The following is a 19995-nucleotide window of genomic DNA, read 5'->3' on the forward strand; positions in this document are numbered from 1 at the left end:
TCAGCAGGGCTTCAGCTCACCCGTGACCCTAATTAGGACAAGCACTAGAGAAAATGGACGGTTGATTAACTGTACTCCTGCGTGTTGATTCCCATTTTGTCATTAGATTGAGCTCTTTTCTTTCTGTACCAATGACTCTTTCAATTCTTTTGACCGTTTTATTCTTCCGGTCCCCCCACAGGACTCGATTTGCCGAGACTGAGGCGAGTACCATTTTTAGTCAGTGGGGTTATTTATATCCCCAAGCCGAAGCAATTGGACTTCCTTGTCACCCATTACTGCAGAACCTATTCCTCACAGCGCTTCCAGGCAGGCACACTCTGTCGAGTGATCTCAATTGATTCCGCTGTCAGAGTTGTACGGAGAGAAGTCAGGAAGGCCTCCAAGGGATACGCGTTTATACACGACACTCCAGAAACTTTATCTGTGCTTTATTTTCATAGTACTGAATGTCAATTGCTATCAACAGGTTTCCTCAAGGATGTATTGTAACATCTCCTAATCTCCAATTAGGGTAGCGCTTCCTACTCGCAAGAGCAGAGCCCACAGAGGGGTGGGCGGGAGAAAGTGTCCATGAAGTCAATACAATTCTTTTCACCCGTGAAAAGCAGCACTTCAGACGCTACACTGTGTGTATGTGGCACATGAACACATCACACACACACACACACACACAAAAACTACCGTTGACATCTTCAACAAGCAATCAAGTAAGTGTCACTTATCATAAACTCATCTTTGCATCCAACAAAAGTCAATACAGCTCTGCTTACCTTTTGGCTTTGACACAACAGCAGATGGGGTGGGGGTGGGGGTGGGGGTGGGCGGTGGGGTGGAGGGGTTCTGTCTGATATTGTTTTCAACCAGTGTTTTACAATTCTTTATTGAGCCAAGGCACATATTTTACACAACAAAAGTTTCACTGAAAGTATGTATACTGAAATAATGTCATCTCAATTCGCAAATTCACTTTCTCAGTGCGAAACTAGGCCTGTTTAGCATTTAATTGTTCTGCCTGTCATAGATAGACTGAACAAAAATACATTATTTGTAGTAAATAGACTGTGGCACAGTGGTTGGGAACCATTGTTTTCAGTGTAGTCGGCTGTATAGTTATATTCCAATGGCATACCTCCTCCGTTGTTAGTCTGTTTATCTGTGGTTTTTGTGACAAATTTGGTGCCTCCTTGTGAGGGCAATCAGTCCATTTGGAGTAATCCTTGTGTGTCAAAATAAAGTAGCTCACACTGAGTTTCTGGGTAACACGCAAGCGCACACACACACAGCAGACAGCTCCACATTAGGACGTCTGTCTCTGCGCATTTAACCACTATTAAGAGCTTTTTGTCACATCTAAGTGTTTCACATGCAGGATGATGCCACACTGTTATTTATGCTAGTGGAAAATAAAGCCACCTGCGAATCAGTCACTGCGAGGCACAGACACAATGTGTTCTGCAGTGCAACACAGACAATGGCGCCCGTGCCTGCAACAAACAACACGCATTCTTCCATTGTTCACAAGTGAGACCTTTGAATGCAACATATTCCCAGCTGGAAATGAGCAAACATAACCTTTGGAAATAAAGACCGGGAACTGAATGGAAGTTGCGGTGAACAGTAGCATGGAAGTGTTTGCCTCGAATGTAATCATATTCCACATGCTTTCAGTAAAGTAAACAGAACATACTGTTGTTATCCAAGTCTGAAATTACTCATGTGGTCACGTGTGTGTCCCCCAAGTAGAACATGCCATAGCAATTTTTCCAGAGCTGAAAATAGGTAATCACGCATATTCCATACAATCATTCATTTGTGTTTGTGTCTGCTCCATGCACCACATGCACTGATCTGCTACACTAATTGTGTAATTCGGCAGCTTGGTGATGAATTGCTGTCTCCATGAGGGAAAATACAATGGAACATTTATGGGGGCTTTCCCAAACACATGCGGGAAAATGTTTTATGGTCCGATGAAACAAAAGTTAAACTTTTCGGCCAAATTTCCAAAAAGTTTGTTTGGCACAAAAAAAAACACACACAAAAAACAGCAACACACCTACATTGAAGCTTTAAAACTATTTTTCTTCTGCTGGAACCGGGGCCTTCGTCAGTGTGCAGGGAATTATGAACAGTTCCAAATACCAGACGGTGTTAGCAACAACAACCAAAAAAACCTTCATACTTCTGCTAGAAAGCAAAAAAAAAAAAAAAAAAACAGGTCAGGAAAAGCCTACTAGAACACCTGAACTTTATTTGGGTTACTCAGAGGCACTTAAAATGGTGGCAGGTCTGTGCTGACTCCTGTTTAAAATGAATTTGAATGTGATTGGTTAATTCAGAACACAGCCACATCACCAGTTATGAGGGACACTTATGCGACTACAATTATCTTTATTACTACTCCCCTACTCTTGAAAAACATACAAAAAATATCAATTGAGTTGTACAGGTTACATTAATGCTGGAAAAAGTTTTGAAACAATTTATCTTGGTCTCACTTTTTATACATGTATCACAAAGACCTGGTATTTGAATAGGGGTGTGTAGACTTTTCAGACCAAGATGATTATCTGATAAACCCCATGAAAACAAATGTTAGGTGTAAATATTACATATTGTGATTGTTTGAAGTGCCAAATACAAGTACATGTGCAATCAAATGTTATTTGACAATTATGAAAAGTATAATAAGCAACTACGAGGCATGTTATGTTATATACAAATATTTAATGAATACCAAAAGGGTGGCATGATGGGGTCATTAAAACACAGTGCAGCTGGTTTGCTTCGAGAGGGCAACAATCTACTTTTCTTCTCGAGCCAGCAACTCTTCCAACACGTCTCTAAAACTACTAACATTAATTCACATTCAAACTACCTGTCAGTGTGGGAATTTGTTGGCACCGTGACAACAAACTAATCTAACATTCAGTTGGAATAACAGTGAGCACACTGGTTCGGAGCAGACTGGGCTTCAATATACATTGCATGGACAAAAGTATTACTCCTACAGGAAGTGAACATGGAAGAATAAAATGGGGCTGGTCTCCCAGGTTTAAACGTAAAGGGTCCTATTTCCGTGACCGGTGTAAATCCAGCGCGGCGGGTGGCGCAACTGCGCGCCAGGGGTGGGTTAGACCGATGTTTTTAATTTCGTAGACCAGCGCAGCTCGGCGGATCTGAGAGTGGGCGGGGTGTGGCATTGTGATCAAAATCTGTATCGAATGTGCCAACATAGGGATTGAAATTAATCCAAAAAGACTGCTGCTATTTAAAATGTGCAAGGGTTCACTGTAGTCAATTTGAGCCCAGTTCAAAATTGGTGATTTACAGTTAAGTGTGACTCAAAGATGGGTCCATTCCAACCTTCCCAAAAATGAATGAGTGTCTCTCCTTGCTTTTGTCCATAAGAGTGTATACTATTTATAGAGCTGCCGTTGCTTGAGCACTGTGAAGCACTGCTCGCATCACTGGCATGTCTAATTAGCGCCGCACTACTTTTGTATGTTAACGCTTGACTGCGCCCCACGAGACCTGCAGTAATATAGCAAACATCTCTCCTCTCAAGCACTCCTCAATCCTCGGAGAGCTACCTGTCTTCTACACTCGAGTGGTGTGGGAGAGGGGGGGGGGGGGGGGCAAACACCCAGGGGTTGACCTCCAATGACATCGTACAATAGCGCAGTCTTCACAGTTGTTTGTCCAGTGAGACGACGGGGCCTCTGCTAATGACTTGTAGTTCCAGAGCATGACCAATGGTCGCTAATGCCACTTTGTGTTAAGTCTATTTGTGTTGTCCCCCCCCCCCCCACCCCCCCACTCAAGGCATGACAGTGCCTTGTGACAGCGATCGGGTCATCTCGGTGTGGACAAAGTAGGTTTTCAGCTCCCCTTTGCCCTTCACGTTGATGATGCCTCGACACGAGCACATGTAGCCGAGCGTGGATAAGATCTCGCTCGTCTCCTCCGTCACCTGCACGGACAACAAAAGAAGACGTTGGGAAAAAAACAAAAACCCCCAAAAACTGGTAAAAATCCACATAAATGGCAAACCGAATGAGCATTTATGTGATATCCTACTAGGGGCTCTTTTTCCTTACTAGTAAGACAATTCAGCACACTAGTAGAACAACTGTCTTAATAGTGATATTTTTTCCACTACTGCCTTCCAATGCAGTATGCACTAGTAGAATGATTACATATTACTAGTAAGACTAAGAATGTACACTTTTGTGTGCAGTGCACAGTTTGGCCACACTAGTAATGTAGTCATTTCACTAGTGCACTCTAGTTGTTTTACCAGTATGCAGAAATTATATTACAGGAGTGGAAGGCAGTAGTGGAAAAAAGACAGTTGTTCTACTAGTGCGCTGAATTGTCTTACTACTGAGGACAAAGAGCGTACAGTACTAGTACAAGAACAGTTCACTGCACTAGTAGGATATTGAATAACCGCTCAAACAGCTTGCTATGCACATAAGATTTTCAAAGAGGGGCTTCCACCTGGATTTTGCCCAGAACCCCCGTGGTCTCCATCCGACTGGCCACATTCACGCTGTTTCCCCAGATGTCATATTGAGGTTTCTGAGCTCCGATGACCCCCGCAATGACCGGTCCGTGATTTATCCCTGAACGGAAAAAAACAAACCTCGCAAATCAATACGTCGCAGGTAAGAAACGAGTGGCGCTCACGTGATATATTCTCACCGATTCTCAGTCGGAAGTCATTGAAGGAATGTTTGTTGATGACGTCGAGCTTGCCGACCAGAGCGAAGGCAAACTCCACCATGGTGCCGATGTGCATGTATTGTCTGTCATGTTCCTACGGGAAATAAAGCACATTATTCAAATACATCGTACATTTTTATTTTGCTTGAATCTTTATTCTGACCATAAAAATCTAACAACACATAACTCCAATGAAACACTTAACGTTAGTTTGCCATGTTCAAACAGGACTGGGAAGAAGTCCAGACTTATAAAATCCCACCCCCTCTCCATATTCTATTCATTTATATACCTACAGTATTATGCGTCCATGATAATAATACAATAATCATGATCATAATAATAATTACAATAATAAATAACATGATATATAAATGTAATTACTTAAATGTGACATTTAATGAAAATTTGAATGAAACTCACTCACGCGTCAATATTTCCTTAAAATGGCAATTTACTTTATGTAAACACATACACAGTGGAGATATTTCACTATTTTATATATTTCACCATGCTCGTGTTGTTGTTGTATCATATGCTATATTTGATAACTTTTAAAAATCAAATAGTAATAATGAAAATAATTTTACAAAATGACATGTAATGCAATAAAATCAAATAAAAATAATGGAATAAAATAAAATGCGACTGACTGGCGACCAGATCACGGTGTACCACGTCTCTCGCCCAGTCAATTGGGATAGACTCCAGTTTACCCCTGAACCATAATGAGAACAAAAAATAAGGAAACAAATCAATTAAAAGCCTTGCGACTAGTCCAGAGTGTAACCCACCTCTTTACATTTTTTTTTTAATTGTGAAATTCTTATCTTATGTTCGTTTTTCTATTTATACACAGTATTCTGTAAAGGTACTGCTGTTTATTAAATACTGTACACATATATATCTCTTAACAGAATATTAACCAAGTAGTCATAAAATGCCTCATTGTACCATTACGTCTATTTAGATATGCTGGTCAAGCATGAATCATTTGTGTGTGCGTGTGTAAAAAATGGAGTGCAAAAGCATGCCTGTGCGCACTCTGGTCCTGGCGTCAAGTTGAGTCCGGTGGCCGCCATGTAGGTGCTCCCGATGGTCTTAATCTTCTCCACTCCGCTGAACTTCGGCTTTGAAAGCAGCTGAGGAGGGCACAAGGTGGGTGGGAGTGGGGTTAAAGCGCGTCACATGACTTGGAGACAAACAGGAAGTCGCGCCACGCCGCTGTGTTTCCACACTCGGTCCCGAGAAGCTATTGTTTACTCTGGAAAAGCGGAACGCAGGTTACCTCATCAAAATCTGCTATGATCTCATTGAGGAGGCGGAGGCATTCGAGTCCTTCCTTGTTGACGTCCGACTCGGTGTAAAACTCTTTGAAGTCCGGGATGGAGGCGAACATCACGCACACGGAGTCGTACGACTGATGGTAAAGGTCCTGAAGACAAGTACGGCGCCTCTTAACACAGTGAACCCAGTGAGTGGCTGTGAGCTGTGGCTGACAGCAGCTCATGCGAGAGGGTGCTCATTGTGTTTACGTGCTTCACTGTTCTCCTGGAGTTCAATAAACGTCTAAGAAGTGCATTGGCAACTGTGGCTCTCCTTTCCCACAAGCGAGGGCATTATAGCATGTAAAGTGAACCAACGCTTTTCGTGGGCGGTGGTGAACGAGCCCTGCCGCGAATAACGCATATCCACTAGTAATTGGCGCCCCACCCCCTAAAAAGATTCATAATTGCTCATCAGTACCTTTTTCTAAATGAAACTGCTCAAGTCACTTCAACATAGTTCCGTGGAACCAAGATGGCGAAAAAGCACTTTGGTCTCAATTCAATTCTTCAAATAACTTCAACATAGTTTGTTGGCAGCGCCATGCCACTAAATGGAGACAAAAATAATACTTTGTTTTTCCACAAAGAACAGATAGGTTCCCCCAAAATGATCTATGGATAGGTGAATTTGCCAAACTTCTAATATGTGGGTGCTCACCGTATAATGTGATACAAAAATAAAACAAATACAACAAAATTTCAAACATCGAATGCAATCACACACATTGAAATGAAGCTTGTATGAATACAGCCATTAAACCTCTCTATAGTACCTTTTTACAGTTCAGTTGTCATTAACTTTTAAGTACATTTATACATTCACAGTGCATTTAAACTAACTTCTTGTTATTGATGTAATTTTTTTGGGTCAACTTTTTGTGCTATGTTTTTAAATGCATTATTTAAGTAGTTTTCATTCACCGGTAGGACCCCCTTTATTGTGTTAATGTTCAAAAAAAGAAAAAGAAAATTAGGAATACAATGAAGCCTCCTCATCTTCATTTTTTTGATTAACATTTAGGCCTACTATGTCACTGTATTTAAATGTTTGTCATTGTGGTGGTACTTGGAGAGCTAAGTATTTTTCAAGGTGGTACTTAGTGTACAAACTTTGAGCACAAGAAGTGCTGTAGCGCAAGAAGTGAGAACGACCAAGTCATCGGCTGACCTCGTTCTTCCAGTTGCGTCCCAGGAAGTGTTCGGCCACGTGGGCGGGCAGGACGTTCTCCAGCAGGACTCGGTTGAGATTCTCCATGGTTTCGATCTCCTCGCACTCCCGCTTGAACTTGTCCCTCCACAGGAAGTCCAACCTACAGTAATATTCATTCTGTTACAGGAGGACACAAGAGTAAAGAGACACCTGTGTCATTCCCAGACAGCACTCGGCTATGGATCACCATACCACACACAAAAAAAAAGTTAGGTGCATTGGTCTCCTGCATCGGAACGTCATGCTTTTTTTTTTTTTTTTTTTTTATAAATACGGGACTAGTTCGTTTTTATGGTTTGCCTAGTGGTAAGCACATCTGCTTTATAGATCTGAGGTTCTGGGTTTGATTCTTGTTTGCATGTTCTCCCTGTGTTTCCCCCTCCCCCCCCAGGTAGTCCAGCTTCCGCTCACATCCCAAAAATAGGATGTGTGTTAACTTCTTGGGTTAATTGAAGACTAAATTGTCCTAAGTGCGATTGTGAGTGTGTACACACATACGCTGTTTAGAAAAAAATAATAATAATCAGCACAAGATAAATAATTTCAAAACATTTTGAACCGTTAATGTAATCAATAACATGTACAACTCAATAGAAAAAAAACAAAAAAAACATGACATTTTTTCAAGAGGGGAAGTAAAAATAAACAACTACGATAATGTGGTTGCACAATTGTGCACACCCTCTTATAACTGGGGTTGTGGTCAGAATTGGCCTGCCACCAATATAAAGTGCCCTCTGATTAACCCCAAATAAACTTCTGTTGTTTTAATAGGTTTTTCATTACTTTTTTTTTTTTTTTTTGCTTTTCTAGTGCAAGAAAATTTCATCAGTTTACGGATTTAATTTACAACCCCAATTCCAATGAAGTTGGGACGTTGTGTTAAACAAATAAAAACAGAATACAATGATTTGCAAATCAGGTTCAACCTATATTTAATTGAATACACTACAAAGACAAGATATTTAATGTTCAAACTGATCAACTTGACTGTTTTTAGCAAATAATCATTAACTTAGAATTTTTATGGCTGCAACACATTCCAAAAAAGCTGGGACAGGTGGCAAAAAATGACTGAGAAAGTTGAGGAATGCTCATCAAACACCTGTTTGGAACATCCCACAGGGAACAGGTGGGTGCCATGATTGGGTACAAAAGGAGCTTCCCTGAATTGCTCAGTCATTCACAAGCAAAGATGGGGCGAGGTTCACCTCTTTGTGAACAAGTGCGTGAGAAAATAATCGAAGAGTTTAAGGACAATGTTCCTCAACGTACAATTGAAAGGAATTTAGGGATTTCATCATCTACGGTCCATAATATCATCAAAAGGTTCAGAGAATCTGGAGAAATCACTGCACGTAAGCGGCAAGGCCGAAAACCAACATTGAATGCCCGTGACCTTCGATCCCTCAGCCGGCGCTGCATCAAAAACCGACATCAATGTGTAAAGGATATCACCACATGGGACTCAGGAACACTTCAGAAAACCAATGTCAGTAAATACAGTTCGGCGCTACATCCGTAAGTGCAACTTGAAACTCTACTATGCAAAGCAAAAGCCATTTATCAACAACACCGAGAAACGCCACTGCCTTCTCTGGGCCCGAGCTCATCTAAGATGGAGTGATGCAAAGTGGAAAAGTTTTCTGTGGTCCGACGAGTCCACATTTCAAATTGTTTTTGGAAATTGTGGACGTCGTGTCCTCCGGGCCAAAGAGGAAAAGAACCATCCGGACTTATGGAGGCAAGGTTCAAAAGCCAGCATCTGTGATGCTATGGGGCTGTGTTAGTGCCAATGGCATGGATAACTTACACATCTGTAAAGGCGCCATTCATGCTGAAAGGTACATACAGGTTTTGGAGAAAGATATGCTGCCATCCAAGCAACGTATTTTTCATGGACGCCCCTGCTTATTTCAGCAAGACAATGCCAAACCACATTCTGCACGTGTTACAACAGCGTGGCTTCGTAGTAAAAGAGTGCGGGTAATAGACTGGCCTGCCTGCAGTCCAGACCTGTCTCCCATTGAAAATGTGTGGCGCATTATGATGCGTAAAATATGACAACGGAGACCCCGGACTGTTGAACAGTTGAAGCTGTACATCAAGCAAGAATGGGAAAGAATTCCACCTACAAAGCTTCAACATATAGTGTCCTCAGTTCCCAAACGGTTATTGAATGTTGTTAAAAGAAAAGGTGATGTAACACAGTGGTAAACATGACTCTGTCCCATCTTTTTTGGAATGTGTTGCAGCCATAAAATTCCAAGTTAATGATTATTTGCTAAAAACAATCAATCAGTTTGAACATTAAATATCTTGTCGTTGTAGTGTATTCAATTAAATATAGGTTGAACATGTTTTGCAAATCATTGTATTCTGTTTTTATTTATGTTTACCACAACGTCCCAACTTCAATGGAATTGGGGTTGTAATATGCAGAAAAAAAACATGCACCTAAATGTATTTGAGGATTAAGTTAGATTATATTTTATGTGTAATTTTTACATTTTATTTCTCCGTTTATACTTTGTGTATCTAATGGTTTCAGGGTGTATCCCACATCTCTTGGCCAAAGTCAGCTGGGATAAGCTCGAGCTCACCCGCAACCCTAACGAGGACAAGCTCTATTGAAAATTGATGGAAGGGCTTGTCTGGAGTCATGTTCTCTCGAAAAAACTATATAAAAGTGAATGAAACCCAAGAGCGTGCAATGTAGTTGTAGTAAATGAGCCTCCCAATAAGAAATAATGCACAAGCTCTTCTCTCATCGCTCGTGAAAACAGCGAGCGGGCCCATTTTGCATAAAAGGCAAGCCAATATTTCCTCATCCTTCACGCTTGAGGGACTTTTGTCTACATTTATACACCAGCAAGCGTCACCTATCCAGGTCAAAACCTCCCCGCAGTGTGTGTGTTTGTGTTGGAGACAGGGGTCCCCAGCTCCCACCGCCGTTGCGCTCACATATCGGGAGCTCCAGGCTACCCGCTGGCCGGCCCCCGCAGATTGCGTGATTGTTGTTAGCGCTCAATATGATGTATGTAAGCAGCGCAGGTTCTTCCCCCATTGTGATTCGAGTATGCCGCCAATTTAGCAGACAGGGAGAGTTTAAGCGCTGAGATATCAACATAGAGCATGTGTCTTGTCCAAGGGGAGAAAAAGTGGGCCAGTCCAAGGGTGGGGTGGGGGGGGGGACTGCAAACTGCTCATTGTAGATGCAGTTTCGAAAGCAGCTAACATGATTGTCAATAAGTTTTGCTCTAAATCGATGGAAAATGGCTCATTTGAGCTGACGGTGGAGTTTTGCAATGCAAATGATCTAAATTTGGCGATTAAAATGGATGCACTGCGTCCACAATATGCAGGATTAGTTTACGCATGACTCGGCGACACCATATTTTTTCTTTTTTTTCTTTTGCTTAACATCCATAATTACGTGGGCGATGTTCAAGTGCCAGACACCAGACAAGAGTTTATTTTGCATTCAGGGTTGTTCTCATCTACTTCATGCTAAAAAGCCAAGGGGGGGAAAAAAAAGATATACATTCAGTATATATAGTGGTATCTTATATTTATTCATATATTTTTTTATGTGTTTTTAAGTCTAAACACCCCTGTTCAAATGCCAGGTTTTTGTGACAAAAAATGAGACCAAGATAATCATTACAAAACACTGTTAATGTGACTATAACCTGTACAACTCAAATGGAAATGCAAAAAAAAAAAACAACAACCAAAAAAAATCTTTTTGAGAGCAGAAGTAAAAATAACAATTGACATGTGGTTGCACAAGTGTGCACACCCGCTTATAACTAGGGATGTATGTGGCTGTGTTCAGAATTAACCAATCGCATTCAAACACACATTAAATGGGAGTCAGCACACACACGCCAACATTTTAAGTGCTTCGGATGAAACCCCAAATAAGGTTCAGATGTTCCAGTGGGATTTTCCTACTTTTTCTGGTAACCCTTACTGCTGTTTCAACTGTTCATAATTTCCCTCACCTTGACTAAGGCCCCAGGTCCCAGCTGAAGAAAAACAGCCTCAAAGCACGATGCTGTCACCATCATGCTTCACAGTAGGCATGGTGTTCTTTAGGTGATGAGTAATGCCATGTTTGCAAACATACCTTTTGGAAAAAGTTCAACCTCGGTTTGATTGCACCATAACAAAATCTCCCAAATGACACGTGGGAGAAAATGTGTTGTAGTTCGATGAAACCAAATAAAAAGCTCCAACTTTCTCACGTACACCGTTACACTACACTGGTACTGTTCTTAAGTTGGTGGAGATGGTTCAACCCCAAACAGCATGCAGGTAGGACAACCCTAATTATAGGATAGTCTGTAGTCACACTACACATTTTGTTTCCAAAACAGAATGTCCTCCTCCCATCTGTTGACAGCGAATCAGAGAATGAGGACACGCTGAGCTGTCTGGACCAACTGTGGCTCTCCGAGGAGACTGTGCGCCTTCCTGGTACTCTGATACTCTGGAGGGTGCCCTCCCATCTGCAACATCTGCTCTGGAGTCAGCGCTGATGGATAGCACCCCCAAAATAAAAATGAAAATGTGTGTCATCTGAGCTTTTTATGTCTCACTCAATGTGGTGGATGTGGAGGAAGATGGAGGAAAGTGGGTCACACAAGCAACTCCAAAGCTACACTAAGATTTCATAGTATTTTGCGGATTTGTATGCTAAGCAATCCTGATTGACCATATAATTTTCACTTTAAAAATGTCTTAAGACACACCTCTTAATCCAGTGATTTCTAACTACTTGTTGAACCAAATTTTTTTAATCACCACTTAAATCTTAATCATATCTAATTATTTTGGCTTCCCACTTTGGCGTAAGGCGCAGTTGGTCTGACTTTGGTGTAGAAAAATCTGAGAGCCCTGACCTAAACCATGTCAAACACAATTGGGGTGAAGTATGACGTTTAAGAGCCGTTACTGACCTGTCTAGCCAACACCAGCAGCGTGATGAAGAAGATAAAGAGGGAAACAGAGCCCATGGTCTTTAGGTCCTTCAGGATTCCTGGTCTAATCAGGAAGAAACACAGTAACAGCATAGAGTCGATATCAATTCGTACAACTGACTTCAACACAGTTCCTTGGCACCAAGGTGCCAAAAGACGGCGCCACAGCACTTACATATGAAGCTCCTCAGCTCACTTCTACATAGTTCCTTGGCACTTCCAAAGCACTGCATGACGCTCTTCAACTTACTTCAATGTAGTTCCTTGGCACCAAAACCCACAAGATGGTGCCAAAACACTACTTGGAGCGCCTCAACTCACTTCAAGCTAGTGCCTTGACAGCAAGATACCATAAGATCATGCCAAAGCACTACATGGAGCTCCTCAACTCACTTCATTGGCACCCAAATGTCAAAAGATAGCACCAAAGCAATACATGACACTCCTGAACTCACTTCAACAAAATTCCTTGGCACCACATACATGGCAGGGTTGTCCAAACGTTTTCCTCCAAAGATCGCATGTCGACAAATGGAAGGATGAAATTATTTGAAATTTAATTCATCCATCAAGCAATTACGGTTGTTAAAAATGTCTACACACCCCTGTTCATATGCCAGGTTTTTGAGATATAAAAAACAAGACCTAGATAAATCATTTCAATATCTTTGTCACTTATAATGTGACCCATAACCTGAACAACTCAACTGAAAAAAACAAAGCTTTTCAAGTAAAAATAAACAAATGAGATAATGTTATTGCACAGGTGTGGACACCCTCACGTAACATTTAAACTAATTGTAGATTGAAGTCAGCACACACCTGCCACCATTTAAAGTGCCTTTGATTAACCCCAAATAATGTCCAGCTGTTCTAGTCGGCTTTAGGAGGATAGGTTCCCAAGCAAAATCTGGAAATCCACAAGTAGCAAATCGTGAATATGGGAGGGGTTATTGGACATGTCTGCGACTGTCTGGCAACCAGTTCAGGGTGTACCCCGCCTCCTGCCTGATGATAGCTGGGATTGGCTCCAGGAGAAGCGGCTCAGAAAATGGATGGATGGATGGATGGATATATAAAACCCTACTTTTAATTTGGATTATTTCCTTCTACAGCCTCAGTATAAACGTCCATAAAATAAAAAGTTAAGGTGAGGTGAGAGAGGAAGAACATCGATTATCTGTCTCAGCAGTGACAATACCAACTGTCAATGAAAAGTGAAAACCGCCTGTGTGAAAACCCTGTATGCGGCTGTCTCAGCTCGAGAGAGCACGCTCAGGTACCTGTCCAGCACTTGGGTGGTATACAGAGCTTTGCTAAAGCCGTCGAGCAGCGAGGCGTGCGTCTGGAGGATGATGATGTTGTAGATCACCAAGGCGACCAGCATCACCACCATCTTCAGCTCGTAGTTGATCCTCAGGAACACAGAGCACGACACCAGGCCCAGAATACAGCAGTAGATGAAGTACTGGGGTGGGGATAGAGGTACAAAACGTGTATTCGTTCCCTTGCTCAGTTATGACTGACAGTGAAACAGGCATTATTTTAACAAAAACTCTCACATTCTACAATTGGCTTGATCCTCTGTGGTTCTTATTAAAGGTACTTTTACCCCCCCCCCCACACACACACACAGAATCCCAGTTGACATTCAAATGCAGGAAACCTATTTTGTTTATTTGACATTAAAGAGTACAGTAAATAACTGTTACGTGCTACTCGGGATAGGCATCTTGTGTGCACATTATGAATTAATCAGACAGAAAGGGAAGCTTTTGATCTATAAGAATTCCCCTTGCATGTGAGACAAATGGGGGGGCCGGGGAGGGGGGATCTTATGACGCGAATCAACATCTCTGGGGTGAGTGAGTCTATTTCTTTCTTGCTTGCTGAGAATAAAGATCTAAATGATCACGACTGAAGCAAGCAAGCTGCTGTCTTCCTCAGAATACTTACTGGTAGATAAAACCGGCTTTCTCTTGCCAATTGAGACTGGAAGTCAGGCATGGAGCCATTGGTTAGATTCCCAGGGGGGCCGGCCACGACGCCTTCAGTTGAAGCCAATGCTGAAACTTCATCCTTGGATCTCCCAGGATCTTCTACGAAGAACTGCAAGCAATTCCAGAAGAAAAGCAGTAAAATCGGGCTCAAACCACCCAAAAAAATAGTAATATCAACAAGGCAGAAAGAATGAAATGTGACACGGTTTGAAGGCACCAATAAATTCGTTTTGGGTTGGGGATATCTTTTCACATGTGATAGCATTCTACTGTGAATTCCAAAATACATGACCATTTTTTGTACTTTCTATTCAAATAACGATGGCCACATCATCTAATTTAATTTCATTAAAGTGTTTATGAAGTGGCTGGCGAGTGAATTTCTTTCCCAAACTCATTTGTTCATTCATATTTTCTTACATGGTAATGAGGAAAAAATAAATAAATAAAAAAGCGAAACACACATCAGGCCTAATCCAAATGTACAACTTAATGGTGTTCTGGTTTTCACATGTGATTGAAGAACAAAGTAGTCGCTGCCGTCACACGTCATCATGCTGTTCGCCGATTCGCGACGGCAATTACAAGGGAAATGTGATTATGAACATCGCGAAGGAGGACAATTTAGCCGTCTCACAAACACGCAACAAGGTCCCATGCGTACGACGTTCTCACCATGTTGAAGACGGCCATTACAAGGATGAGAGCGGTGGTCGTCATGGTGAGGACCAATCGCAGCCAGGGATTGTTGGTGACGATGATGCGAGACGAAGTGTTCAACCAGGGGAAAGAACACACCGATCCCTTTCGTCCTTGCTGGAGACGCAAACAAACCATGACATGGAGGTGTGAAATCACATTTTATTGGTTAACTTGAAATGAGACGTATTTTATTGTCATTGTCGGGCTGAATCCTCGCATCTACAAAACCACAACTTTTCAGGAAATACAAAAACTTTTTTATGTTACCAAACACTGCATCGTTCAAGTTGGTATTATATAGTACCTTAAATGAATCATATACCGTTGTGTGCCAACGTAAACACAACACCACCCTCAAATAAAAAATTTTTAATCTAATTTATTACGCTGTCATTGATAAAATGGCAGGACACGTTGTAAGCACCAGCTGTCCACCGACGATACAAAATGCCTTCAATACTTCAAAAAAAAGCAAATTCCCAAAGTATTTTTCAATGAGTGATGTAAGAAATAAAATGAGCAAATAAGCAAGCAGTGTAATAAGCAAAAAGGAATCGGTACGCACTTACCTTTGGGCTGACGTGCTTCCTTCTGCATTGAGGCATTACGATGCTATCCATTTTTGACACAACAGGCTCACTCAAATTGATGTATTTTCTCTCAAAACATCCAGACTTTCAAACTTAAGGCGACATAATACCGCACAGCTCCCCCAGAGTGAGTTTTACAAGAGTTCTCGGACAGCTCAAGTGTCCAAGACAGTTCATGTTTCTTCTATTGAAGCTATTTCAATGCTTTAAATTGGTTAATGTTATAATGTGTAAAAATAACAGACGATATGGGGACAGACTAGTAGTTCTGGTTTGTGAAAAAATATGAATTGACCCGATTTGGACATACAGGGCTTCCACCCGGCAGTGACAATATATTTTTATACAATCTAAAACATTTCCCATGTTTCTTAACAATGGGGCTGTGACATTTTTGTCAAAATACCAAGGATCAAGAATCCTACTTTACACCCTATTTTTTGTCTTGCTGAAATCAGCCTGTTTTAAGAGCGAATGAGCCACTGCTCACTCCGCCCCATATACAGTTGGCTAATATTGTTACCATGACAACTAGGGGTGGCTGCATGTTGAGCCCCGAGTCTAAAAAAGTGAATGCGAACTGCGAAACCCCAATAAAGACAGCACGGATTGTATTTTCCCTTGTGGAGTCATCGCTTCATGTCAATAACTGTGCATATCCGCGCATGTGGTGCCCTGTTATGTCACAATCTGGTGAAATTCAGATCAACTTGTTCACAAGACACCCATCCATCCATCCATCCATTTTCTACCGCTTATCCGGGTCGTGTCGCGGGGGCAGTAGCTTTAGCAGGGACGCCCAGACTTCCCTCTCCACAGCCACTTCATCCAGCTCTTCCGGGGGGATCCCGAGGCGTTCCCAGGCCAGCCGAAGGACGTAGTCTCTCAAGCGTGTCCGGGGTCGTGTCCGGGGTCTCCTCCCGGTGGGACGTGCCCGGAACACCTCACCAGGGAGGCGTCCGGGAGGCATCTGAATCAGATGCCCCAGCCACCTCATCTGGCTCCTCTCAATGCGGAGGAGCAGCAGCTCTACTCTGAGATCCTCCCAGATGACCAAGCTTCTCACCCTATCTCTAAGGGAGAGCCCGGACACCCTGCGGATGAAACTCATCTCGGCCGGTTGTATCCGGGATCTTGTTCTTTCGGTCACGACCCACAGCTCATGACCATAGGTGAGGGTAGGAACGAAGATCGACCGGTAAATTGAGCGCTTCGCCTTTTTTCGGTGTGTTCACAAGACACGTTTTGAGAAATACATTTACTTGGTTGATTAATTTCACACGTCACGGGTCAGCAGGCACTCCAGAAAGTAATTCAGGTGACTAATACCTTTCAATTTGACACAGCTGACAGTTTTCAGTAGAAAGGAATTGCTTTTAAATTGTGTTCCGATCTCACAACCAGAACAGAACAAAAAAAGCAAGAAAGCAAATGTCTGGACTATTCTCACCCACTAATTTTACTTTGTTAATCTTCATTTATTTGTATTCCTATTGTAAGGTACCATATCAAGTCCCTCTTTTAACAATGGACAAAAGATTTCCAATTTCTATGACAACCTCATTGAGGATTCCCGTGAACGCCTTCTCAGCTTTTATTGAGAAAAACGTACTGAATTAATGACCTCTGAAAACCCATTAAAAACGATCCACTTCTAAGTGACATCTGGGTCACGCGTCAAGGTTATTGATAAACATTGGTGGAATGGAGGCGACCCACTTGCTGGTGGACTATAAACTCCCCAGAGAGAGAACTAGGAGAGTGATGAGTTCTTAAGGGTGTGTGTGTGTGTGTGTGTGGGGGGGGGGGGGGGGATGTGAGGGGTGTAAAGATCGTTCATAAAACATTCCGAACTGTTTGTAGCGTGGAAGTAAAAATGACTTGATTGTGATGACAAAAGAATCTAAATAAACTCATGATTTGGATCACTCGTATTACATGAAAAATACACAGAATTCTGTCGTAATTATCAACTCAGCAGTAGAACATTTTGTTTCATTCATGATCAAACAGTTTAAATTTGACTACAATACTCAGATCAAATGTCATTTACTGGCCAGTTAATCTCAGTCCGTCAGCGAAATTAAATATGTCCAAAAGTCCCATTAGGCCTTGTTGAAAAGCTTAAATTAGACTTCAATGGGGTGATGAGCTCTTTAGCGGTTAAATGAATACAAGTCACCAGCCACAACCTTAGGTGCACCTCTAATGTGATCCATTACAGACAACAATTCTGCCAACTATGCTCGATGTATGAATAGGTGTAGTCAGACAGGAATTAACTTAGCAATATGTTTATTATTGTGTTTTAAAATTGCGCTGCATCATATTGCTAGACATTGTTTAGCTTCTTGGGGAATTTGATCATAAATATTGTGCAGCATATTTTCATTTCTTTATTAGAAAGAGACCAAATTGGGATATTTGCAGTAGTCAACACTTCATTCTGCTGGTCCCAAGCCCAGAGGGGAAAACAAATAAATAAATAAAGAAAAACGCTTCTGTCAAAAGAAAACCCTTGATGGGACAACCCAAATGTCGTAATATAATCATTATAAGACCTCAAAGGGACATTCATTGTACACACTGCTGTATATTTTTAAGATTGTATATACAGTGCATCTGTAACTTACAGTATATACTATACATGTGATTTCTGAAAGAAAACCTTTCCATATTGTCATTATGGGGTGTTGTGTGCAAATGTTTAAAGAAAAAATGATGTCAAACTATTATGGAATAAGGCTGGAACACAAAATGGGGAAAAAGTCAGGCACTGCGAGTGCTTTTCAGATGTTCATTGAGAAAAGCTTGCATACCCACCAGAACGTGACCGGCAAAGCAAAGAACCAAGATCAGAGCCAACAGCAGGAAGGCCAGGCCGAAGGATATCCCCAGCACTGCAGTTCTACAGCACACACAAACACACACGTATGGAAAGAAGTTTGAGCATTTATTCGATAACCTTGATATCCAGCTTAAGCCCATGTACTAGTACGCTCTTTGTCCTCACTCGTAAGACAGTACAGCACACTAGCAGACTGACTGTGTCTTACTATCATGTTTTTTTTTTCCAACACCGGTGCCTTTTTTGCCTACTAGTACGCAATTCAACCTTACTAGTAGTGTGCTTCATGACTAAGACTACTAGGCACAACCAGTAGGCATGTGTCATGCACTAGTATCCTCCAGGACCCTACTAGTAGCACCAAAATGCCTCAATATTAACATGCAGTTGCTCTACTGGTATGCTGAAGTTATCCTACTAGGGGGCAGAAATTTCATAAAGTTGTGGAAAAAAACATTACTGCTAAGACACAGTCATTTAACTAGTGCACCCTAGAAATGCTAATAGAATGCTGAATATTCTTACTAGTGAGGACAAATAGCATACTGGTACTGGATATCAAGGATATCAATAAACGCTCAAACAAATTTATGGAAAGAAGACAACTTTGTCATACTGTACTCGTAGGACAAGTACATGTTAGCAGTGAGGCAAAACTGAATACTAGCTGACAACTGCTTCCTATCAGCACATTGAGAGACATTGTAAAATTCTACCAGTTAACATCTTGTGCTGCACTAGTAGTACTATTGGAGCAAATGTCAATTCATGCACGCTTGCCTAGTAATATGCAGTTGACAGAAATATCGTACGGTAGTGGAAAAAACATTACTAGTAAAATAGTCATTCTACTAGTGCGCTGAATTGTCTTACTATTGAGGACAGAGCGTTTTAGTACATAGACCTTAAGCTGGATTTCAAAGATGCTTTCCATACACACACATGCATACAGACACACACACATTCACAGCAGCCAATAAATGTAATGAAGATTTCTAATGTATTCCGCCCAGCAATCCATTTAGCAGAGGTAAGCATTTATCAGATTGTACTGAGGATCTATGCCTTGTTGTAATGGAGTTACTCCAACGAAACAGTCAGCCTGATTTAAGGAAGACCATCATAAAAGGGAATGATGTCACACCCTGGCCCTGCCACAAACAGAACAAAGGTTACAAAAAAAAAGAGAACGCCAAAGAGGGCCGAATTAGAAAATCGATAGCCGTTCAGATGCTGAATTACCCTGTTGGGCCGCCCAGGCAATAAATTAGCATGACTCGCTCTCCTCGCCGCCACATTTTGATTTACCTGATCTATAATCACCAGCAGCACGGCGTCATTTCATCCCAGTCTGTATTTTAACATCCGTCCTCCTGCTCCCCCCACCACCCGGCCTCTTTAATGAGTCGACTGGCGTCAAATGAGTTTTCTAACATCAATCTGCCGCCACAGTGTCGCCTCCAGAACTTACTTGGGCAAGACGAGGACTTGCACGATGAATATGCAGGAGAATATGAGGCAGGCGCACGTGATGTAGTACTTGAACGCAGGCAGGGTTGTTGATCTGTACTGTTGAGAGGGGATGGATGTGGTCAATTCAG

At 41.8% G+C, this 19995-nt stretch overlaps 1 protein-coding gene across 4 annotated transcripts in view; it reads right to left on the reverse strand.

The window, feature by feature from the left end:
• Positions 1-2284: 2284 nt before the first annotated feature.
• Positions 2285-19995, reverse strand: part of adcy2b (adenylate cyclase 2b (brain)) — a 53087-nt gene continuing 35376 nt past the window's right edge. For 2 of the 4 annotated variants that reach the window (XM_061664272.1, XM_061664271.1), the window contains exons 15-26: positions 19866-19963; positions 18370-18454; positions 14930-15070; positions 14211-14363; positions 13538-13722; positions 12234-12318; positions 7228-7386; positions 6020-6166; positions 5766-5873; positions 4711-4825; positions 4507-4631; positions 2285-3976 (exon numbers count right to left, since the gene is read on the reverse strand). In XM_061664272.1, coding sequence (XP_061520256.1) covers positions 3824-3976; positions 4507-4631; positions 4711-4825; positions 5766-5873; positions 6020-6166; positions 7228-7386; positions 12234-12318; positions 13538-13722; positions 14211-14363; positions 14930-15070; positions 18370-18454; positions 19866-19963 — 1554 coding nt within the window. In that variant the 3' untranslated portion in view covers positions 2285-3823. Of the gene's footprint in view, positions 3977-4506; positions 4632-4710; positions 4826-5765; positions 5874-6019; positions 6167-7227; positions 7387-12233; positions 12319-13537; positions 13723-14210; positions 14364-14929; positions 15071-18369; positions 18455-19865; positions 19964-19995 lie in introns of those variants that run through there. The other 2 variants (XM_061664273.1, XM_061664274.1) reach the window with 2 other exon arrangements.

The sequence above is a fragment of the Phycodurus eques genome, chromosome 20 (assembly GCF_024500275.1).
Source record: "Phycodurus eques isolate BA_2022a chromosome 20, UOR_Pequ_1.1, whole genome shotgun sequence".
Lineage (NCBI taxonomy): Eukaryota > Metazoa > Chordata > Actinopteri > Syngnathiformes > Syngnathidae > Phycodurus > Phycodurus eques.